A 23812-nucleotide genomic window follows, 5' to 3' on the forward strand; every position below is an offset into this window, starting at 1 on the left:
GGTGAGCGCCGGACTGCAGATGCGATGGACGAACAGAGGAGGCAGAATGTTGCCTACCAGTACCTGTGTCACCTGGAGGAAGCCAAGCGGTGGGGCTGCACTTGGGGAGATCCTCAAGCTCAGATGTGGGGGGTGGGAAAGGGTTGTTATAGGGAGAGACAGAGGGAATGGGTGGGAAGTGGCTATAATTCTGCAGAATACTGCCTGGATCCTAGGACTCTGTGGCTCTTCAGAGTTGTTTGGGGAGGGGGGGGTTGTGCTTTTTGTGGAGGGACACTCAGCCCTATACCCAAGCTGAAAACCAGCCAGCAGCAAAAGCCTGAGGGCTGAGCTTTCCTACCAGGGTGAATTTATTGGAATTGGGTTGGGGGGATGTCCTTTGGGTGCTTTTCTGCTGTGTGGGCTGCTGGTGGTCTGTGATGTGCCCTGTCTCTGCCCTGCCAGGTGGATGGAGGCCTGTCTGGGTGAGGAGCTGCCCCCATCCACAGAGCTGGAGGAGACCCTGTGCAACGGGGTCCTCCTGGCCAAGCTGGGCCACTGCTTTGCCCCTGCTGTTGTCCCAGTGAAGAAAATCTACGACCCTGAACAGACACAGTACAAGGTATGGCTGTGGCATGAGAAGGAAGGTGTAGGGTGTCCCCACAAACCTTTCCCTTGCTGCTGAGTGCAGAGTGAGGAGGCACTCGCTGGCAGCAGTCACTGAGGGACTGTTTTGTAGAAGGTGACTGCAATGGGGTCCTTGAGCTGTGCTGCCCCTGGGGGTCACAGTCATTGCCTCTGTCTTTAACTTCCTGCCTTGGCTGGGTTGGTCTGAAGGCAAGGGGGACCCCATGGATGGGAGAAAGTGGGGTTCAGCCTGACCTCAGCTCCTCTTTTCCAGGCAACCGGGCTTCACTTTCGGCACACGGATAACATCAACCACTGGCGTGATGCCATGAGCCACGTGGGGCTTCCCTCGGTAATGTCTCCCCTCTGTTTTCCCCAGCCAGAGGACACACTGGCCTTTGCCTTATGGCATTACTGGGGGGTGCTGGTATGGCCAGGGGGGCTTTGTCTTTGCCCTCCCACAACTGACCCTGGGGACCATCTCAATGCCATTACCCCCTGTGTGTCTCTTGTCTTGCTGGCAGATCTTCCATCCGGAGACTACTGACATCTATGACAAGAAGAACATGCCCCGGGTGGTCTACTGCATCCATGCACTCAGGTGGGTGCCCTGGCCTGGCTCTCATGGGGTGTGTTCATGCTCATGAGCCCTTTGGTGGTGTCACCTGTTGGCCTCAGGAGGGAGAAGCAGGTGATGTCACGGTGTGGGTTTGTATTTCAGCTTCTACCTCTTCAAGCGGGGGCTGGCTCCTGCAATCCAGGACTTGTATGGGAAAGTGAAATTCACAGGTATGGTGCTGCGTGGGGATACCTGGGCTGGGAGTTGCTGAGGGGAGTTTGCCACCAATGCTCTGGGGTCATGTGGCAAGAGGGAGGTGGGGAGTGAAAGTCTTGGATGCGTTTTGCCTAAAGCTGCCTCAGGGATACTCATCCCAGTGTGGGGATTTTCTGCACCCCTCTTGGTCTGGCAGGGGAGTGGGGGCTCTGCTGGCTGCCCCTGCTCCAGTACTGGGCTGCAGGGCTGGTGCTGAGCAGTGCTGCTTGTGCTCTGCTCCAGAGGAGGAGATCAACAACATGAAGCGGGAGCTGAAGAAGTATGGGCTGCAGCTGCCTGCCTTCAGCAAGATTGGTGGAATTTTGGCCAATGAGCTCTCAGTGGATGAAGCAGCAGGTGATGGGTGCCTGGTGGGGAGTGGGGATGAGTGTCAGCCCATAGCAGGATCTTAGCTTAGCCCCTGAAGCCCAAATTGGAGGCCAGCAAACTGGGAGGGAAAGCTCTGGGAGGTGAGGGTGGTCTGGGATGCAGTAGGAGGCACCTGGCTGTTCTCTTTGAGCCCGGCACCAGGCTGCAGGTGCTGGCACAGCCCTTTCCTAGCCAGCAGCAGCTGGGGTTCTCCATTCCGTGGGCTTGCTGTGAGGCACAGACTTCCCGGGTGCTGGAGACTGCAGCTTGCCTTTTGAACAGGACGGATTCCCACCATTGCCCATGTAGGAGTGTCTTGTCCCACTGTGTGCAAGGATAAAGCGGATGGTCCATCTTGCCTCTCTGTGTCCTATCTCACTCACCTCCTCCCTGCCTCACCTCCAGTCCATGCCGCGGTGCTGGCCATCAATGAAGCAGTGGATCGGGGGGTGGTGGCACAGACGATGGAGACCCTCCACAATCCCCACGCGATGCTGGTGGGACTACGTGAGGAGCTGGCAGGTGCCTACCAGGAGGTGCTGCACCAGGCCAAGCTGAAGAAGGGCAGCAGTGCCAGAAACAGGGTGAGGAGGGCACAGGGTGCTCCAGGGTGGCTGGGAGAGGAGCGGCCCTTTCGCTGATGGGCAGGTGGGTGCTTCCAGCTGGAAGGGTCCTTTGGCCAAAGACCATACAGTGCTTGCTGGCTGAAACACGGCCTGGGAGCCTGTGTGCTAAGCAGAAGATAGGAGAGATAATTCCTCTTTGGGGGCTGGTTCACCCAAGGCTTGGGGTTGGGAAATGAGCCCAGGCATCTGCAGGGTACCCCACTGCACATGGTGGGGTGTGCTTGGGCAAAAAGCTCAGGCTGGGGAGTCTCTGTCCAGTACCCACAGGTGATCCCTAAAGGAGAGGATGTGTATGACTGGTGTCTGACCCAGGCTGAAATCCAGGGGAACATCAGCAAAGCGAATGGTGAGCAAAGATGGGCCTTCCTCTGGGGGTTCTCCAGGGCTTATGGTGGGACCGTGGTAGCCCAGGGCATGGGGAGAGTCGTGGGCATAGCAGAAAGAAGTCTGCTCAGGCTAGCCTCAGACCTAGCGGGAAGAAGGGCTGGGTGTGCATTTCCAAGGGGAAATTAAAATGATGGGTATGCAGGCTCTGGAACTGGCCTCTTGTAGTGCGTGGGGCTCTGGAAGAGGTGGACAATGCCCTGGAGAGACAGGATGTGCTGGCGCTGCACTGTGCACTGCAGGACCCCGCCCTGGCCCTGCGCTGCTTCCAGCGCGACAATCTCGAGCTCTACTTGGAGCAGCTCAGCACAGACCGGGAGGAGAAGGCACTGGTAGGGACTGGCAGGAGCCTGTGGTGTAGGGTGTGCCTCCCCCCTTGTGCTGTGGGGGCAGCCCATGGTCCGCAGGAAGAGGGAGGTCCCATGGGCTGGGGAATTGGTAGCTTTCTGCCAGGTGTCTGAACATAGTTGCTCTGTCAGCACAAGCATTATGAGCTGTGAGACCTGACACCCCTCTCTGCCTGTTGCAGGAACTGGGCTACCTGGAGCTGCTGGAGCAGGAGGAGGTACAGGCAGGGATCCTCACAGCGAACTGGAGAGACGAGAAGGAGCAAGCCAGTGAGTGCCTGGGTGAACACTTATTGCAGATTCTGCTGCCCAGTGCATCCCAGGAGCTGGTGGGGCTGCTGGCAGCCTGGCCCTGAGATGGGGCACTGCCACCTCCTGCAGCCCCCCGTCTGTCCCTCAGTGCTGCAGGCTGTGGGCCGGATAAACGCTGCTGTCCGCCGAGGGATGCCAGCAGAAACCTTGGAAGCACTGATGGACCCTGCAGCCCAATTGCCTGATGTGCATGCCCCTGCTGCCTCCCTGTACCAGCAGCAGCTGGCCCTGCTGCAGTGCCAGCACCCGCAGGTGAGAGACCTCCCCAGGAGGTTGGTCCCTCTGCTAGGACTGGGGTGCTTCCTCTGCTGCTGCTTCCCTAGGGAAGCTGGGAGTGGTGGAGGAGATTATGGAGGTTCAGTGTCTCTGCCTGTCCTGTGCAGGGTGAGTTGGTACAGGAGGAGTTGTCTGTGGCTGTGGAGATGCTCTCAGCTGTGGCACTGGTTAACCAAGCCCTGGATGCCAGGAACCCCAACAAGCTCTGGAGCAGCCTGGTCAGCCCTGCCCTGGGCCTCTCAGGAGTTGAGGATACAAATGCACAGCGGTGAGTTAGGGTCTGTGTTGGGGGTTGGTGTGAAGAAATCTTGTGGAAAGGGCTGGTCAGGGGGGCTGAGCTTTTTATGGGCTTGTTCCAGCAGCCTGCCTGTCCTGTGCCTTGCCTCTCCCCTCTGAAGAGCTGGGCAAATGGCTCTGGCAGGTGCCCTGCTCCTCGGAATGCACTGAGCCCTGCTTGGAATGCTCCAAGTCATTGCCTTATGTCTCTCCTGCAGGTACTTTGATGACTTGTTGCAGCTGAAAGGCCAATCGAGAAAAGCAGGAGCCGAGTTCCTGAGCTGGAATGACATTCAGGACAGTGTTAATGGCACCAATACATCAGTGCAGGATGAAAACGACCGTGAGTCCTGCCCACATGAGGGTTGGGTGTGCAGGGAGTCTTCAGTTATCCTTGGAGGGAGGTTGCACTGGGATTCCAGCCCTGATGAGACACCAGAGAATCTTGCGCCCCCTGGGCTGTGACTCTGTTGGGTGCCCAGAGCACTGGAGGGGTTGAAAGGTATGTCCTGTCCCACACAGGAGTCCATGCAGTCTGGCTGGTGAACGAGGCGCTGCTCCAGGCAGACCCTGAGAGGACACTGGCGGCGTTGCTGCTACTGGCACCCGCCCTGCCCGACATTGCCCTTACAACTGCCCCACGCTACCACAGTGTCCTGTCCAGGGCACGGAGGCACAAAGTCCAGGTGGGGTGGGGGTCATCAGCTGTGGAAGACCTCCATGGTAGCATGGTATCCCCCCTGGATGCAGGGTGCTCCTGCAGGGTGCCTTGGTCACAAGATTGTGAAGTAACCCCCCCACCTTAGCAATGCAGCATCTGCAAAGCAGGAGGTGCTCAAAGGGGGCTGTCCAACTCACTGGACTCCATTTCCCCCATCTTGCAGGCCACAGAGGACAATGGAGCTGTTCTTTGGTGGGAAGAGATCCAGGAAGGGGTCTGCCAGGCCAACCAGGACACAGTGGCAGCCAGGAACAGTGAGAGTTCTCCTCATGTGGGTGCTGCTGGAGGTCAGGGGACATGAAGGGGCTGATGTGAGCCTTTCTGCTCCCACAGTGGCTCTGGGCATAGCTGCCATCAACCAAGCCATCAAGGAAGGGAAGGCATCACAGACTCTGAGGGTGCTGTGCAACCCTGATGTGGCCCTGCGTGGGGTGGTGGATGCCTGTGCTGACACCTACCAGGAGCAGCTGGCAGCTCTGATGGCCACCAAGAGACCAGCGGGTAAAACTGTGGGGGCTGCAAAACCTCCCCTGCCCTGGGAACCTGGGATATACCTCTGGCCAGCGTGTTCAGGGGGAACAGCACTCGCCAGCAACTCCCATCCATCCCGGCATGCAGGGAGTGTGAAGCCATCCTGGATCCGGCACAGGGTGCTGGATGGTGTCGAATACTACTTGAACCTGCAGACCTTGGAGGGCAGCTGGCAGTACCCATGCAATGGTTGCTTCAACACCACACATCTGAGCCGGGAGGAGATCCAGGTATGGATGAAGTGGGACTGGGTGGGCACCAGTGGCATCACTGGGGATGAGCTGGTGCCTTGTGTCCTCGCAGTCGGTCATCACCCAAGCGACAGCGGCGCACGACCGGCAGTGCCTGTGGGCATCCAACATGTCCTTGGTGGTGAGGCTGCAGGCGCGGCTCCGGGGCTTCCTTGTTCGCCGGCAGTTTGCGGCACGGCGGCGTGTCCTGCGGGAGCAGAGGCCAGCTGCAGTCAGGATCCAGGTGACACAGCCAGAATCTGTCACTCCTCTGAACACAGCGACTCAAGCCGAGGGCAGCTGCTTGCAGCACCTTCTGGCAGGTCCAGGGAGTGCCAGAGCTTGCTGCTCTCTGGTTTTACTGCCAGGACACCCAAGGTGCTGCAGAAAGTACTGTGGGGCTTGTTTCTCTCACAGTAGCTGCTTTGGGTGTGCTGGTTTCCTCTTTCCCCATGCTGTCTTATTCTCTTTCATGTGCTCCCTGAAAAAGCAATGGAGTCACAGTGATCTCATGCAGGTCTCTCTACCTGGTGTCTTCTTGTGCCCAGGCTTGTTGGAGGGGGTACAGGCAGCGCAGAGCTTACCTGGAGAGGCTGCACTACCTTAAATCCAACACAGAAGCTGCAATCAAGGTTTGGAAGACTCTTCCTTCACACTTTGTTCCCATATTGGGCGTTGCTGCCTGCTTGCAAGGGTGGCATCTATCTGTGCCCAGCACAGAGGAGCCAGGGGGGATTGTGGCAGCTGGGCCGGGGCAGTGTGTGAGTGGACAGGGGATAAAAAAAAATAATCATAGAATAGAATTGCTACCATGGGCTCACTGAGGCTAGAAATGCCCTTGAAGATCACTAAGTCCAACTGTTGCCCCAGCACTACCAAGGCCATTACTAACCATGTTCCCAAGTGCCACATCCCTATGGGTATTAGATCCCTCTTGGGATGGTGAACCCACCACTTTGCTGGGCAGCCTCTGTCAGTGCCTGACATTTCTTCTGTGAAGAAATTTTCCTTGATATCCAACCTAAACCTCCCCTAGAAGTCCTCATGATTTTTTCCCCTCCACCCATTCCCTTTGGCCAAGCAAGTCCTTCCAGAATCCAAATGTTTGAAGATCTCTCCCAGATTCAGGCAGCTGTGAGGATGTGGCAGACACAGAGGAAGTACCAGGAGAGGCTGTGCTACTTCAGGCAGAATGTAAGTGATGGGGTGGGAGTCAAACAACTTTTGGGACTGTTGGTGGGGATGTAGGGGGGTGATCCAGAGTGCACAATTGGATCCCTGTCCCTGAGTGCTCACAGTGCAGCTGGAAGAACTGATTAATCCTGGCAGGGGAACAGATAGGATGTACCTAGTGGGTCTGGAAGCCAAACACTCAGGTTTTGTAAAGCTTGAAGGGAGAAAAACCACTACAGTTCCATCAAAAATCAACAATGGCTTCAAGACGTCCATTAAGACAGGAAGGAAATTTTTTTGGGAAAAGGGGGGGGGTATCAGGTGTGGGAAGTGAAGTTGCACCTCTGGAGTTGCTGCAGCCATTGATATACAGTGAGTGGAGGGAAATGACACTGAGAAGAGTAGAGTCCCAAAATCTCTTCTGTGTTGTAGACACCCTCATCCCAGACCTTAATACATTCCTGGCAGTTGGGACCAAGCAGTGATGTGCTTGTCCAGACTTCCTTCACTCCCTGAGTGTGTTAGGGGACACTGTGGAAAAACATCTACCACCCCCTTGTTTGTCTTGGCAGATTAAAGCTGTAATTAAAATCCAGGCTTTTGTGCGAGCGAACAAGGCCCGTGGGGATTACAGTATGCTGGGTAAGTGCCTGCTCGTTTCTGCTTGTTGCTGCTGAAGTGTGATGGCTAATTGGGAAGGGGACTCTGCCTCTTCCCTTGCTGGCCCTGAACAGTGGGGAAGCAGCTGTGGGCAGGCCAGGCAGGTGGCCCCTTGGCAAGGACAGGAGTGACAGAGCCTTGGTGGTTCATTGGTCATCAACCCTGGGGCTGCCTCTCTGCTCCCGAAAGCTTCCTGGAGGCTGTTGCACAGTATGGCCATGCGCTGTCCTATGTCCTGGTACTGCAAGAAAATGCTTTTTGGGGAGGAGGATGGGGTGTCTGGGTGAATGCTGGGAGGTCTGAGGGACTGCGGTGGGAGTGGCCACTCCATCCACCTGCGAATATTCATGGCATTGCTGTGCATTGCCACAGTCCACAACAAGAGTCCACCCTTGAGCATCGTCCAGCGCTTCATCCACCTGCTGGAGCAGAGCCAGCATGACTTCTGGGAGGAGTCAGAGGTGCTGCGGCTGCAGGAGGAGGTGGTGAAGAGGATCCGTGCCAGTCGGCAGCTGGAGAGTGACCTGGACCTCATGGACATCAAGATCGGGCTGCTGGTCAAGAATAGGATCACACTACAGGTAGAGAGAGTGGGGGAGGACTCAGTTGCCTCTGTGTGGTCTTGCCCTCCATGGCATCACAGCTTGGACTTCTCTGCTTCACTTTTTAAGCACTTGGAGGGGTTAGGGAGCACTGGGGTGCCTCTGGTTCTCCCAGAAGTGGTCGGAATGCCAGAGCCTTAGGCATTCTCTCCCTGCCTGTGTGGCTGCAGGAGGTGGTCTCCCACTGCAAGAAGCTGACCAAGAAGAACAAGGAGCAGCTCTCAGAGATGATGTCCATGGACAAGCAGAAGGGGCTCAAGTCACTCAGCAAGGAGAAGCGGCAGAAGCTGGAGGCCTATCAGCACCTCTTCTACTTGCTGCAGGTGGGGCTGGGGGCTCTGCTGTGTCCCTCACAGCTGGGGGGGGGCAGTGCAGGGACCTGACCCCCAGATACCCCACCACACTTGGGTTAGTTTGGTGTTCCTTCTCCCTGCAGACACAGCCAGTGTACTTGGCCAGGCTGATCTTCCAGATGCCCCAGAACAAGTCCACCAAATTCATGGAGTCTGTGATCTTTACGCTTTACAACTATGCGTCCAACCCACGGGAGGCTTATCTTCTGCTCCAGCTCTTCAAAGTAGCTTTGCAGGAGGAGATCAGGTGGGTGTCCCTGGTGTGGGGACAGGCCCAGGGAAAGGCTGAACTGCATCAGCTTAGATGCTGTTATCTCTTCTGTCTGCTGCCTCCTTCTTGGAGAACACGCACGTGCCGGTCCATCCCCTCGTCTCATCTGCCCTATCTCTGTCCCCAGGTCCAAGGTGAACCATATTCATGACATCCTGATGGGCAATGCCACAGTGATAAGGCTGGTGGTCAGCTTCTACCGCAACACACATGGGCAGAATGCCCTGCGGCACATCCTGGCTGGCCCAGTGCAGGAGGTCCTGCAGGACAAGACCCTCAGCATCCGCATAGACCCCGTGGACATCTACAAGGCGTGGATCAACCAGACTGAGTCACAGAGTGGTCATAGAAGGTCAGACCCTGGTTAAGAAGGCTTGACTCGGCCATAGGGTGATGGGCATTGGGGTGGTGATGGGCTCCTGTCTTCCCTTCACAGCAAGCTGCCATATGAAGTCAGTCCTGAGCAGGCTCTCAGTCATCCCGAGGTCCAAAGGCAGCTGGACACTTCTATCTGCAATCTCCTGTCAATAACTGACAAGTTTGTCTCTGCCATCACCTCTTCTGTTGACAAGATCCCGTAAGTATCCCAGTGGTTTCTGTGCACACCTCAGGAGTGCTGTTGGCTCTAAGAAGTCTCCAGCAAGGCCTTAGAAATGAAGTTGGGTTATGGGAGGCTTCCTGGCCCCTTTGCTGCTGTAGGACTGAGTTGCTGCACTGTCAGCAAGGGGAACCCCAAATATCAGCAGCACCTCATGGGCTGGCTTGTTTTTCTGCTCTGTTTATGGGCAGTTTACTGCTGACTTTGAGATGTCTGCCAGGAAGAAACTGAGCTTTGTGGTCATCTCAGAGGAAGAAGGCCTCCAGAGGTGCCTGGGCTGGCAGCAGGGTTGGGGGAAGGAGCTGAGGAGTGCGGCAGCTGCCAGTCCTACCTATGGGCTTCTCCATCACCCCATGACTGGGGGCTTGCTGCTTCTTGGATGATGAGTCGTAAGCAGGACTGGGTCATCAGGGTGGACCCACATGCTGATGGTCCTCTCACTACATTTCCTCAGCTATGGGATGCGCTACATGGCCAAAATCCTGAGGACATCCTTGGTTGAGAAGTTCCCCAAGGCCCCAGCAGAGGAGGTCGATAAGGTACTGTGGGGCTGGGGCACCTGCATGGTTTTGTGGGGTTCAGCTGTGTCTGCACATGAAATGTCAATATCCCTCCACAGAAGATCAGGTACTCTTGACTTAAAAATGCCTTCCAAGTCAACATTTTCCTTGAGCCACTAAGGAAATGCTAAGAGTAGGCTTTTCCCTGCACTGCCATCTCTTCTAGGAGAGTCCTACCATGCAGTGCAAGGATGAAACATCCTTTTCTGCTTGAGCCCTGAGGTTCCCTACTTCCTTGGGCCCCAACCCATCTGCTCCCCAGCCTGTCTCATGTTCTAGATCGTGGGGAACCTGCTCTACTACCGCTTCATGAACCCGGCCGTGGTGGCCCCTGATGGCTTTGACGTCGTGGACGTGTCGGCTGGGGCTGCCCTGCACCCCGACCAGCGCCGCAGCTTGGGTTCCATTGCTAAAGTGCTGCAGCATGCCGCCGCCCACAAGGCCTTTGAGGGGGAGAGCTCCTATCTCTGCAGGGTGAACCAGTATCTGGAGGACACCCACAACAAGTTCAGGTGGGCCCCAGGATGGCAATGGGGTGGGAGTGTGGCTAGGAGCTTTTGGCAGGGCTTTGGGGCTGACCAAAGGGTGTCCTCCCTGCAGGAGGTTCATCTCTGCTGCCTGCTGCGTTCCTGAGCCTGAAGAGAGGTTTAACATGGATGAATACTCAGAGATGGTGGCAGTGGCCAAACCAGTCATCTACATTACTGTGGGGGAGCTCATCAACACGCACAAGGTCAGGGCATAAAGCTCATGGCAAGCTCTTCTTTTCCTACCTCCTGGGCTTTCTGCTGTGTTTCCTCCCATTCCTCTTTATCCCACCCCTAGCACAGCTTCCCTCTTCCTGACCCTTTTTTTTTCTCTTCTAAGCAAGAAAATAACCTAGATTCTGCAAGTTTGTCCTTTTGCAAACCTCATACCTTCTCCATCCCCTCTTGGGTGCAAACGGTGGGCCACCCTCACTCTCCCTTTGCATCCCCCCTTTGCCACTGACTCATCCCTTGCACTGTCCAGCTCCTGCTTGAGCACCAGGACTCCATTGCACCACACCACGGTGACCCCCTGCATGAGCTCCTGGAGGATCTTGATGAGCTTCCTACAGTCCAGTCCCTGGTTGGTAGGTTGAACTCCAGGACCCACCACCTACCCTGATGGGAGGAGGGTGGATGTGGGCACACTTTCCTTGCACAAAGTTTGAGCTGGTTTGCTTTGGGCATGGGAAGGCAGCCTTCTAGAGCCCAACACAGCTAGCAGGGTGCTCTGTGCCCTTGCAGGGGAGAGTGTTGCCAGCCTGGAAGACTGTGGTGCTGAGCAGGTGCTCTCCCAGCTCAGCAGAACAGAGATCTCCCTCACCCTCACCAACAAGCTGATGCCAGTGGCTAGCAGTGAGGAGAGTGATGCGAGGAGCCTGCTGCTGAGGTGAGGACAGACTCTGAGGGCATCAGGAGGGTACTGGATGTGTTGAAAGGGTACTGGGGGCTCGGATGCTCAAATTGGGCAAGAAACCTTTGGGGGGCAACTGGATGTTGTGTGGAGGGTGATGGTCTGGAGCAGATGCCTGACTTTTCCCTCTGGTCTCTAGCACCAAGCAGATGCTGGTGGATTTGATCCAGGCCCAGCCAAGAGACTCCCTCCCAGAAATCCTGTGGGCACCAGCCTCAGAGCATGAGGTGGGATATGTGAGGCCACTGCTGGGGATGAAATGAAAAACCTGATGGGCAAAACCAGCAAAAAAGTTCTCAGCAAAAAGCTGCCCTGCTCCTATCAGAGGTTTGACCACTGCTCTTGTGATCCAGCAGTGACTGGTCTCTGGTTTTCAGAAAAATCATATGTTCTGGGCCAGGAGAGACCCAGGTTAAAGTGTGGTTGAAGAAATTTAGTTGTTCCATCTCTGTGTCCCATTCCAGCTGTGCTCCTGGCTCACCCCTTGTTATCCCTAGGAAGCTGCCCACGAGCACCTCGTGCACCGGCGAGCGCTGCGGGATGCCCAAGCCTCTGCCCAGCTGAAGCGCCATCACTCCCTGGCTGCCAATGGGCAGCTCTCCATGGAGGAGAAAAAGCACAAGGTCATCCGCAACCTGCGGCGCTTGGAGAGCCTGGGGCTGGTGCACTCTGCCAACCAGTACCAGGAGCTCATTGATGAGCTGGCCAAGGTGTGCTGGGGACACTGAATTGGGGATCACCCCTCAACCCCCTGGAGTTCTGCTCTGGTACAGCTCATAATGGCATACATTGGCTTTCTGGCACTGCTCTGTTTCCCCAGGACATCCGGAACCAACGGCGTCACCGGCAGCAGCGCCGCAGGGAGCTCCTGAAGCTGAGGCAGACCCTGGAGGGCCTTGATGCCAAGACTCTGTTTTATGAGGAGCAAATTGATTATTACAACCAGTACATCAAGACCTGCCTTGACAACCTGGCAGCCAGCAACAAGTGCGATTCCTTACAAAATAATCAGTATTTTTTTAAGAAAACATTATTTGTTTTCATTGCTCTCTGGTTGTTGTGAGTCCTGGAGATGTTTGGAATTCAAGGGGTCACGGATGGCTGGAGATGAGCTCTCAGTACGTGGTCCCTTCTCTTCCAGGGTTAGTGGGAAGAGCAAGAAGCTGCCATCACTGCACTACACAGCAGCCCAGCTCTGGGAGAAGGGGGTGCTGCTGGAGATCCAGGACCTGCCACCCAGCCAGTGCGTAACTCTGCTCCAGGGGAGGAGCTCATGCTTGGGGTTATTCAGTGCAGGGCTGGGAGTTGGACTTAATGCACTCAATGATCCTTGTGAGTTCCTTCTGACTGAGGATATTACATGATTCTATGAAAACTTGAGCAGGTAGAGGAAAATAACCGAGGAGGAGGATGCACACAGGCCACTGTTGTCCTACCATGTGGGACAAGTTGTTTTGTGCAGGAGAGTGCAGGAAAGTTGGGATTTGCATTGGGATTTGGGCTGTGGGCCTGGCTGCTTTGCTGAGGGTGTGCCCTGGGTGGGCGACCTGTTTGTGTTAAAGCTGTGATGTCCCTTTTGGTAGCAAGTGGCTCTGTCTTCTTAGGCTCAAGAATGTGATTTTTGACATCATCCCCTGTGAGGAATCAGGCAGGTTCCAGGTGAAAGCCAAATTCATGGGGATCGACATGGAGTGCTTCCAGCTGCACTACCAGGTGAGAAGCCTGTTCTGCAGCTGCTGAGGGCCAGAGAGATGAATGCAGCCAGGGTATGTGGGGGCTGGGTGGTGTCCCCACACCTGCAGCTCTTGTGGGGACTTGGAGCCTGTGTGGAGCCCTGCCCTGAGCTGCTGGAGGGGGGCAGCCTCATTGTGCATCTCCCACTGCAAACCCATCTCCCTGTCCCTGGGCTGGGAACTGAGGAGGGCTTCCCTGGCTGGGCACAGCACTGGTGGCAATGATGGTCCCCTCTCCCACAGGACCTGCTGCAGCTGCAGTACGAGGGTGTAGCAGTCATGAAGATGTTTGATAAGGCCAAGGTCAATGTCAACCTGCTCATTTTCCTCCTCAACAAGAAGTTCTTCAGGAAGTAACAGGGTCAGGGGTGAGGCTGCAGAGAAAGGGGGGCAATGTAAACCTGCCAAAGAGACCTGAGGGTCAGTGGTCCCAGGGCAGGGAAGCTGCTGCTGGCCATGGAGCTTTCCTGTATGGGTGCAGTTTGTTTGAGCATCTGCAGCTGGCAATGCCCGACTGGGGAACCAGGGCTCAGCCCCAGCCCTGGCACCCTGAGCTTGGTACTAAACTAGTGCCCAACCTCCCTGCAGGAGGATGCAGCTGCCAGAGCTTTTGCAGGTTTTAAAACCTATTTTATCTGTGTATTTTGGCTGTTTAATTCCTGTGCTGCCAACAGCCAGCCCAAGGACACTATGTATTTCTGGACTTTATAGAGATTTTACTGATATAATAAATGTATTCTAATATATCTATATCTATGTATATATTTCTTCCTCATACTAAGGCTGGGGAAATATCAGAATCAGTCTTTATATGGAGTGGTAGGGAGAGGCCAGAACAGAGGCAATAACTGCTTGTGAAGACACCTGTGAGCTCTTCTCTAGTATGCTGAGGTGCAATAGAAGAATTTTCATTTTAAAGGTGAATTTCACTGCTCTTCAGCCAGGCTGTGAAACACAAGAGAGAGGCTCAGTGCCACTGCTGTCCCATGGCTGCTTTGGGGGGCTGGAGCAAGAACCACATCTCTGGACCTCATTGGTGCCTGGTATCTGCTGTGGAACAACCCCACAGCACTATTTCAGTAGGGATGGTGGTGTCTCTGTCCCCTCTTGATTTGCTCTGGTGCTTAATCAGTTTTCAAGCGTGGGACAATGACTGTGTTTGACCATGGCTGCATTTAAAGTACTTTCTCTCCATGTGAGTTCCTTCTCCAGCCCCTTCCATGGGATGGGAAGGGAGCTGCTGATAGTCCCAACCTCTTCCCACCCCATCTCCTTCAGGTACAGGAGCAGGAGGTCCCAAACCTGTTCTGCAAAGGAAGTTTATGGGGGGATTGCAATATGAATCTCCCTCACTGCTCGGTAACTGCTGTGGGACCCTGATCTATTGGCATCTCAGGCTCTGTCTTGTCTTCGGAAAGTGATGTTTGGTTGTGAGTTTTTAAGGGTTTTTTCTTTCCCTCATATAAATGCCTCAAACTGTGCTTATTTTATCCCCATCCCTCCTGGCTTCCTGCTGTGCTGCCTCTGCTTGTTTACTCTAAATAAAGATGTATCAGAAAATGCAGAATTTCTCTGAATGATCATTTCTGTGTGTTCCTCGTCTGCCTCTCCCCTTGCTTATCACGGTCTTTGACGCTGGTGACATTGCTGCAGCCCCCTGTTCCCAGAGCAAGGTGCCCCCTCAGCTTCTGGCCAGGGACACTAGGGACCGACCCCCTCGCAGCAGTGCCGAGTCAGGTGCTGAGGCACCAACTCAGCTCTTGCACAGAGAGTTTAGGCCACTTTCAGACACACTTAATTCTTAAATAAATACCATGATTATGTCTCCTAAAGACTATGATTATATCTCTACAGGAACAAAGTGGGATCAAGCTGCAGCACTTTTCCATGTTTAAAATAGGACCAGGCTGCCATTAACCTGTTGGGTGCTGCACCATCTGCAGGGACAGGATCCTGGGAAATTGCTGCTGCACACTACCCATTACCACATCGGGGCTTTTATCTTGTGGTTACCATATTTGTGTGGTGGGTTTTTTTTTTTTTCCCCTCCTTTCTTTGCCTTTAGAGGAGGATCCAGCACATCTCTGGCTGTGGCTCAGTGTGGTTTGTTGCTGCCAGCCACCTCCCCCAGCAACCAAGCAGCCATTGGCTTTGCACCAGCAGCATTTGGCATGCTGAAAACACTTTTTTAGGGTGCTTTGGGGATGAAGGGGAAGCCTGAGGTAAAGAACTCCATCTAATAATAGTAGTCTCAACTATTCACTGAATACAGTTGCAGCACGAGTTGGAGGGGACTCGTTGTTGCTGTGGAAAAGGTGATTTTTTTTTTTTTTTTTGGCTCCCGGGAAGTTGTGCTGTGGCCAAACCATGACTCAGAAATAGGGTGCCACCTCTTGCCACCTGCCCACATGTTTTGGAGAGAAGGTCGGAGGGGAAAATTAGGCGCTGGGAGTGCTGGAGGATGCCTGGCACTGGCTCGCCGAGCTCCTCCCAAGACAGCTCCACTAGATGTCATTGCAAGCTGGGGATAAGCGCTCGGATGGCCGCGGCCACCCGGCCCCAGCCAGGAGCGCTCGGGGAGCACAGCCCCGCCGTGGGCTCCTCTAGGCACTGGAAACGCTCAGCGGGGCCCCAGCTCCAAGGATGGGTCCACCACGGAAGTCCCAGAGCGTCCCAGTGTGGACAAAGCAAGGCTGAAGCTTGCAGATGCCCGGAGCTTGCAGCACAGCCCCTCCTCAGCCCTTCTGGATCGCTGGGTTCGCTGGATTTGCCGGGATCGCTGGGATCGCTGGGAGCACTGGGATCTCTGGGCTTACTGGGCTTTCTGAGCTCTCTGAGCTGGCTGGGCTCTCTGGGATCACTGGGTTCTCTGGGATCACTGAGCTCTCTGGGCTCACTGGGGTTTCTGGGCTCTCTGAGCTAGCTGAGCTCTCTGGATCACTGGGATCACTGGACTTCCTGGGGCCTGTGCGGTGCCATCCCAGGCTGGGACAATAAAAGGACCAGTGAGGAAAATCTGGTCCTGCCCAAAGCTGTCCCTAAGACCATCCTGAGAGGTGTTATTTGGGAAGGGGAAGAAAAGGAGAAATTTGGGCTCCCCCTGGGGCTCATAGTTCATACCAGAGAATCCTGCAATGGTTTGGTTGGAAGGGACCTTAAAGATCATTGAGTCCCACCCCCTGCCATGGACAGGGACATCTTCCACTATCCCAGGTTGCTCCAACCTGGCCTTGGACATTTCCAAGGATGCCACAGATTCTCTGGGCAACCTGTGCCAGGGCCTCACTGGCCTCGCAGGGAAGAATTTCCTCCCAATATCCCATGTAACCCTGTCCTCTGGAAGTGGGAAGCCATTTCCCTTGTCCTGTCACTTTTTAGGTACAGAGAGGTGTTATTTCACCCTGACTAGCTCCAGCATATCCTGTCCAGTACCCAGGCAGTATTCCTGGCCCACCAGTCTTCCCTGCACAGCACACGGAACCATCATGCTTGTTTTAAACCCCCTCACTGACTTCCCCCTCTGCACCTACACACTCAGCTGTGATACAGCATTCCCAGTGACTGCTGCTGAAGGTGGCACATCCCCAGGTACCATACAGCCCCTCAGCAACACAACCTTGCTCCTGCCCCCTCCTCACTTACTGCCATAATTGCCTTCAGGAGTACAAACGAGCTGCCAGCTGGGTGGAATTTGGAAAAAAAATAGCGAAAAAAAAAAAAAAGAAAAGTAATTAGGGAAGGTTAGGAAGACTATATGTATAAGTATGTGCATGCGTATAGATGTGTGAGAGGGAGAGAAAATTTTCACCAGGGTACAGGATAGGCATTCAGCATTTCACATCTCACCAGGCTGTTTTGGTGTAAGTCCTGGACCCTGTGGCAATCAGCATGTGTAGGAAAGTGTAATACGTGGAGAAAGGTACCCCACACTGGGGCTGCTACCCTGGTCTGGGGTGGGAAAGGGGCTTCTGAGATCTCCCAGGTTTTGTGAGGGAGAGGTGAGATAGAATGAAGGAGTCTTCAGAGGTTCACATCTGGGAGCTCGCTGTCCCTGTTCCACTCCAGCCTGCTCATGGGAATCCATACACCCAAAAGGGGTGAAAAATAGTTTAACTGGGTTCAGAAAGGTGCTGCTGCAAGTCCTGATCCCACCAGCTCAGGGCTGCCTGGCCTGGAGGAGAAGATGTTGGGAGCTGGTGCTGGCTCTGGGAGTCAGGTGCTATTGTTGGGTGCTAGGTTCTGGGTGTCGGGTGCTGGGTGCTCAGCACCCAGCTCGAGGGCAGTGCTCCTGCAGAGCCACTGTCCCCACTGTCACGTGCCACAGTGTTGCTAATCCCATTTCCAAAGCCCGCACCCCAAGCTGTGCCCGCTAATCCCCCTCGGTGCCACGGCTGCGAGGCTTGGGCTGTGCTGCTGCCTCGGCAAACCCCAGGGTGTCCCTGCACCCAGCTCCTCTCCACAGGCAGACCTGGATGTGCTCACATCCTCTGCCTGCTCCTGCTCCTGCCAGTCCTGAGGATGCTCAGGTGCTTCCTGCCCTGTGAGAAAGGATCCTGAGACACACTGGATAGAGGCTGGGCTGTACCTCCAGGTACGTCCCTACAGTCTGTGGAAGCATTACACTGCCCAGGACGAGGATTCACCTGCTTGGCCAACCTGCCTTCAGCACAGCCCTGGTCACTCAGAACAGTGCCCTTGCTGGCAGCACCGAGGAGGCAGGTGAGCAGCTCCAGCTGCCCATGGCAGAGCCAAGGTTCAGCTCAGCTATGCCAGGCTCCTCCCCAGGAGCAGCAGCCTCCCTGGCAATGCCAGGAGCTCTGCACAGCAGCTCCTGCTGGGATGGCGCAGCCTGCACTGAAGAATAATACTGTTGTTCCCTTCCAATGGCAGCAGCTTCCTTGTGGGAGAGGGGAAAAAGCACAAACCGAACTGGGGAGAAAATAAGAGGGGAATGTTTGCCGACTGTCTGCTGTGTGTTGTTGCTGTTTGTTGTGTTTCTGTGGTTGCTTTGGCAACCCTGGGAAGACACTCCAGGCTGCAGCATGGCGGGTACATGGCGTGGTGTGGTGGGGAGTTGGGGCTCTGCTCTGTGGGGACAAGCTGCTGGCCTGGTGGCAGTCCCTGGTGGGGTTGGGAGACTTCAGGCAGGGGATTGATGGGTTCATGTTTGTGGCCCAGCTCAGCTACTTCCCTCCTGGGTGAGCCTGGGGTGGTCGCTCGCTTTGCATCCCATGGGCACTCTGAGAGGGACCTGGCTTGGAGATGAGCAAAGGAAGACTGGCTGAAGGGTCCATGGGGACAGCTGGCAGCCCTGCTGTTCCCCAGAAGCCTGGGAGTATCTAGGCTCATCCTCTTTCCTCTTGTCTAGAGGAAAGAGAGTGAAACAGTAGTGTCGTGGAGTACCATGCAGCGCTCACCAGAGGAGCTATGAGAATGCCAGGCAATGCTGTGGGGCTACAGGGGCATCTGCACCTGTCTAGGACAGGAGCCATTCCTCTGGTCCTGGAGCCGTGGCTCAATGTGGGGAGGGTCACACCGATCTCTGTCTCCTGTAGGTCTGTGTAGAAGGGGCTGCTCCCTGTGCAGGATGGAGCCAGGGTCCCAAGGGGCAGTGTGGGACTGGGGACATCAGGACAGAGGAGCCTGACAGAGGAGGGGACAGGGCCAAGGGCAGCTCGGGGAGGATGGTGATGCTCCCAGAGCCCCTCTCTCACTCCCGCATCCCCTGGAGCTGTGTGAGCTGACATCCATCAGAGCAGGAGCCTGTGTGCCCCGCGGCATCCCCAGGGCAGAGCAGTCAGGGGGTGGGTGAAGGCTGTGCCCCTGGGAGCCAGGAACATTCTGTGCAGCTCCAGAGATGTGTGTTAACTCTTTGGGCTCTGCAGTGGGAGGACTGAGCTCCTCAGGGCTGTGGGCTCATCCACCATCCACCATCCAGCCGGAGCCTGCAGATCCCGGGTTTGGGTAGAGATTCCTGCAAGACAATGGTTTGAGGGCTCTGCTGCTTCCCATCCTGCCTGGCACGGAAAGTGCCCCTGTAAGTGCCACTGTGGAAAGGTTGCTGCCTGTCACTGCTCAGAATAACTCACTGCCAGTTTAATGAAATTGTTTAATTGCTGCATCTCCAAATGATGATTTTTTAACTGAGATGCCTGATGAAGAATCCTGCCCTGAACTGGAAGCTGACTCATTCTCCTTGTAGTCCCGGGGTCATTGTTGGATTGCAAACAAACACAGCAAATTCCCACTGCTGGGTTCTGGGAACGTGCTCCTGGCCCTGCATGGAGGGCAGGGACCCAGGAAGGGGCTGGGTGTCTGCCTGCCTCCCACTGCATCCTCCCACCCTTGGAGCAGGGAGGGGTTTTGGTGGCACCTGGAGCTGTCTGGGGCGAGGGGAAACACAACTTTAACACTGATGGGGGTCTGGAAAATCCCAAAGTGGAGGGATTCGCTGGCCTGTTCCCTCTTTGAAAAGGAGAGAGCAAGAATCAGGCCCCAGCTCTCTCTCATCCCTGAGGTAGCTATCAGGCGAGACCCAATTCGCATTTCTTTGCTTTCAGCACCGGTTGCAGCATCTCTGGGTGCAGCTTCAGCCCAAGCCCCGGTCTTGGGAGCAAAGGAAAACTGAAGAAATAAGAGGTCGGAACTGGGACTTGAATCCACATGCCAAGATGGGGGGTGGTGAGGAGAGGGCAGTGCTTTCCGCCCCAAAAACCTCTCTGCACAGGGCTGAGCAGAAGCTGGAGCCAGCGTGAGTCACCCTGTGCAGCTGCTGCCAAGGCAGGAGCGACCTTGTGCTGCTGAGCCAGCGTGGGCTGAGGCCGCAGCCCCGCCAGCCACGGGAAAGGGAAGCTTTTGCTCAGGCCGGATGCTCCAGAGGAAAGAATGAGCTCTGGGGCTGAAACTGCCGGGCAAAGAGAACCAGAGCAATGGATGTGAGTTCAGGGAGGGTCTGGGGTCTACTTCTTCTCTGCAGGGAGAGCATCAGAGTCTGCTGGAGCAGTGAGCAGGTTTTGGGCGCTCCTGACTATTCCGGGGCTTGGTGAGCAGCATCTGTGAGCCACCCGGGGATGGGACTCACTTTCCGTGAAACTTCAGGGGAAAACAGATAAATCTCCCCTCTGCTCCTGCCACCCTGTCCTCAGCGTTGGGATCCTTCCAGGCTGGCGCTTGTGAATGTTTTCCCCTATCGACTTCTTTCACTTGAATCAGCGGACGTGACTCACCGGGAGGAAAGAGAGGGCTCGGGTGTGCTGCTCTGTCTGCAGCACCGTGGCCCTTCAGGAACAGGGAGCAGGGTCCCAGTCCCCCTCACTGCCAGCAGCCAAACTCAGGGCTGACATTCCCCTCGTCCCTCCCTGTGCCCTGCCCAGTGGGTGCAGCAGAGGGGGAACTGGTTGAGCCGGTGCACCCCGTCCCGGCAGAGAGGGGAGATTCCTCTGCTGGGGGGTGACCCTTGGGGGGATGTGCCTTTGTCATCAGGTGGCCACCACACCCTAAGGGGACTGAGTGCTGGGGACATGCCTCACCCTTCCCAAGGGACCCTTGGAGCAGAGGAGCAGGCAAAGCCCCTCGGTGGTGGGTCTGCACTTTGTGGGGTGGGTGGAAGGTGGGGAAAGGGGCTCCGTGGGGGGGTCACTGCTGCGGCACTGGGTTATAGGGGAGCAGCCAGCCAGGGTGCCGAATCTTGGCTGGATTAGTTAAAGAGATCAAGCAGCTGAGGGATTAGGGAGTCAAGAGAGCCAGGCCACCTACGGGGGAGGGAAAAACCTATGAAGGAGAAGGATACGCTGGTGCTCTGGAGAGAGAGGTGTGCAAGGCCTGGGCTTTGGAGCGATTAGATAAGTGAATCAGGGCCTCGGAGCGATTAGAGAAAGAAATCAGGTTTTACACCAATTAGGTAAAGTCCCCAAGCGATTAGACACAGAGGTGGCTGCAAGAGGAGGTCTCCCAGCAGTCCCTGGAACTGATAGGGCTGAGCATTGATTGAAGGAGCATCAGAGACTGAGAACAATTTGATAAGAAAACAAAACAGTGGATCAATTAGCCTGGGAAAAAGGAGGTGGCTGGGTGATAATGGGAATAGGGAAGTGGGGCCAGTTAAAACAACCCCAATAACTTTGAGTGTGGTGCTGGTGGAGCTGCAGGGAAGGGGTGGAAAGAGGGAAAATTGTCCCATCTGGTGCCCTCAAGGGCCATGGGCACCTGGGCCACTGGGATGAGACTGGTGGACTATTTCAGTATGGCCTTAGCACGAGTGAATTCACACCTGGCCGGAAGATGAGTTTGTTGTTGGCTGTGGCTGGTGTAAGCCTCACACAGCTCATTGTGGGCTGCAGTACACCATCACCAGGCAGCTGCTCCTCCTACCAAGAGAAGCAGAAAGTTCTGCATTTCCCAGAATCTCAGAATCATGGAATGGTTTGGCTTGGAAGTGACCTTAGAGTTCATCTACATTCAATGCCCCTGCCATGGGCAGGGACACCTTCCACTATCCCAGGCTGTTCCAACATTGGCCTTGGACACTCCCAGGGATGGGGCAGCTTCTCTGGGCACCCTGAACAAGTGAATTTCAGATTTTTTTTTTCCAAGCAGGTTTTGCTCTGGGATCACACTGCCACATACCTGGAGCACTTTTATCCTCTGTGAAGGCAGTTTTACCAGGATAACTCAGCCCTGAGCCCTGTCTCAGATGCTCTGGGAGTTTCCAGATATGGGTGCCAGACTAATAAGCAATTAAGTAACTCGACGGAGCCTTGAAATAATTAGACCAAGGAATGCAGCTCCAGCAGATGAGTTTAGTGAAGAAATGGGAGTATTGGAGAGATGGAGATGAGAAGGGTGATCAGGTCTCAGCACAATTATCTAGAGAAAGTCTGCTCCAGACTGATTAGAGGAAGGGAAAAGAGCTTTCTGGGCAATTAGGTGAGGGGAATCAACTCTGGGCAGGAAGAAAATAGACATTGGAAGAGATTGGGGTGGGAGATGGTGAATTATCTCTGCCCCTGAGTTAGACAAGGGAGCTTGATAAGGACTTTCTGAGGCAAAGGCAGAAATGGGGATGAGGAGGATTAAGGAGCAGAGGTGGGTGTGCAGCAGATGCCTGGTGCTGGGAAAGAGGGAATGAGGGGTGAGGTGGCAGTTTCTCCATGGGACTGAGTAGGAGAAACTGAGCCCTGTCCCTGAGGACCAAAATCTGGGGATTAGAGCTAACAAACACAGTAAAACAGGGGTGCTGGCAGCTAGACTGGCTGTGGGTTGGAGCAGAGAAGGGAGTTGGGCACTATTTCCAACTGAGTACGTGGCAGGACGCTTTCTTAATCTGTAAAATGGGATTAGTCTCTCATGCCCAGTAAAGTTGAGAACCAGCAGAGTCTTTCTGCACGACTTTGACTTCAGGACAGAGAAACCTGCAGGGAGGGAGCGTGATCGGGGATGAGCATGGGGCAGGCAGCCCCTGGGATGTGCCCTGTGGCACCCAGAGTCCCTGACTGAGCCAGGGGGAGGTGGGGCAGGCAGGGAGGCAAACTGGGATGACCAGAGCAGGGAGTTTTAGCCCAGGTTTTGGGGTGCTGAGCTACTGTGAGAGAGGTGACAATGGTCAGCTGCAGCTCAAGGTTGAGCCATGGGTCAGCAGCAGCTGCAGCTGGAGAGTGCTGAATCCTTTGGGAATGGCTGCATTTGCTCTTTAATTGGCCTTGATGGCTGCCGGAGCAGATTTTGTTGGTCCTTTCCTCTCTGAGGCTAGCCCTGGCTTGGAGTCACAGGGTTCAGTAAGGTCAGGCTCCTTTCTCCTTCTTTGCCATTTTCTTTCCTTCCATCCTTGCACATAGAAAAGGCAGTGGAGGGATGGAGCAGCATCACTGAGGCACATGATGCTGACTCTGGTACTGTGGGAAGGGGAAGCTGTGGTTTGGCTGCCAGGTCATAGTTTGCCCTCTGGAAATGACCCTCTTGGAAAGGGAAGCTCCTTGCCAAGCTCGGGCAGGGGCTCAGCAGCCTCCTTGGGAAATGTGGCAGCAATGATGGGGGGGTGGCTGGAGTGGGAGTGAGTGACCTCATGAGCAGCAACCAAGGGCACTGCTTAGCTCTGGGGAACAAACCCAGGTTAAACCAAGAACCTGTGGAGGCCATGAAGGGTTTTCAGATTTTATTATTATTATTATTATTATTATTATTATTATTATTTATTTTCATTTTTAGTTTAGTGCTTTTTGCCACAGCTCTCCATGGCTGCTGCTGAGTGACAGAGAACAGTGCTGGGGCCATCCAGGGAAGGTCTCATGGACACTCATCCCTCCTGGGCGTCACAGCCCTGCTTTTCCCAGCGGGAGGGTGCCTCTGACATATCTCCTTCATCCCTTGGCCTCTGGTGAGCTCACTGGGACGAGCCTGGTTTCTGTGGGTTGACAGCATTATCTGGGACACAAGCAGAGCCAGGCTCCACTTTGGTCCCCGTTCCTTGGCTGGTATGGATATCCTCAGGAGACAGCCCAGCAAATTGTCCCCCTGGGACTCCATATGCTTCATCTCCCTTCACAGGATGGAAACAGCGATATACAGAAGCCTAGAGCCCAGCAAAGCCCCAGAGGCATGGGGATCCATCCCTGGGGCCCATGGGTGTGTCTTCCTCCCAGTGCTCAGACACTTCTTTTGTTCAAGTCCTAATGTGGATTTCAGTGTTTTCATGGCTTTAAAAATTTTTTTTCCCCTTTCCAATTCTGATGAAAAATGTATTTGGGGAAAATAGAAATATTTAGACATTTCCCTGACAGGCAGCAGAGCTGCAAGAGCTGTGCTACAGCATTGTTCACGTGTGCTGATGAAAGCTCAGTAAAAAGAATCAGTCTGGGGGACGCAGCATCCTCAGCAGCACAAGACTCACAGGGTGAAGTATCAGTGCTCACCCCATAGGTCACTCCTTGGTGAC

At 54.9% G+C, this 23812-nt stretch overlaps 1 protein-coding gene across 2 annotated transcripts; it reads left to right on the forward strand.

Annotated features, from left to right (window-relative positions):
- The first annotated feature begins 9 nt into the window (after positions 1–9).
- On the forward strand, positions 10–14346 carry IQGAP3 (IQ motif containing GTPase activating protein 3). Of its 2 annotated transcripts, none has more exons than XM_062511723.1 (37): positions 10–89; positions 445–601; positions 881–958; positions 1131–1207; positions 1328–1395; positions 1664–1777; positions 2195–2389; positions 2696–2761; positions 2968–3131; positions 3329–3416; positions 3547–3710; positions 3842–4002; positions 4229–4353; positions 4533–4696; positions 4895–4985; positions 5065–5232; positions 5350–5492; positions 5566–5736; positions 6041–6124; positions 6615–6686; positions 7238–7307; positions 7698–7906; positions 8098–8250; positions 8364–8527; positions 8679–8903; positions 8988–9128; positions 9604–9688; positions 9989–10221; positions 10310–10442; positions 10721–10823; positions 10981–11125; positions 11289–11376; positions 11647–11859; positions 11970–12160; positions 12291–12392; positions 12754–12862; positions 13126–14346. In XM_062511723.1, the coding sequence occupies exons 1-37, from the start codon at positions 25–27 to the stop codon at positions 13237–13239; spliced, it is 4893 nt and encodes a 1630-aa protein (XP_062367707.1). In that variant the 5' UTR covers positions 10–24; the 3' UTR covers positions 13240–14346. The 2 variants fall into 2 exon arrangements, with proteins under 2 accessions (XP_062367707.1, XP_062367708.1); XM_062511724.1 differs by having other exon boundaries at positions 2699–2761; positions 5065–5240; positions 5361–5492; positions 11970–12136.
- Positions 14347–23812: the final 9466 nt, after the last annotated feature.

The sequence above is a fragment of the Cinclus cinclus genome, chromosome 31 (assembly GCF_963662255.1).
Source record: "Cinclus cinclus chromosome 31, bCinCin1.1, whole genome shotgun sequence".
In the NCBI taxonomy this organism is placed as follows: domain Eukaryota; kingdom Metazoa; phylum Chordata; class Aves; order Passeriformes; family Cinclidae; genus Cinclus; species Cinclus cinclus.

Excerpts from the sequence above, each read along its gene's own strand:
- IQGAP3 (XM_062511723.1), top strand. The coding sequence starts at position 25 with ATGGACGAACAGAGGAGGCAGAATGTTGCCTACCAGTACCTGTGTCAC. Across the intron at positions 8,528-8,678 it reads GCTTTGCAGGAGGAGATCAG|GTCCAAGGTGAACCATATTC; the intron begins GTGGGTGTCCCT and ends CTCTGTCCCCAG. Across the intron at positions 11,860-11,969 it reads TCATTGATGAGCTGGCCAAG|GACATCCGGAACCAACGGCG; the intron begins GTGTGCTGGGGA and ends CTGTTTCCCCAG.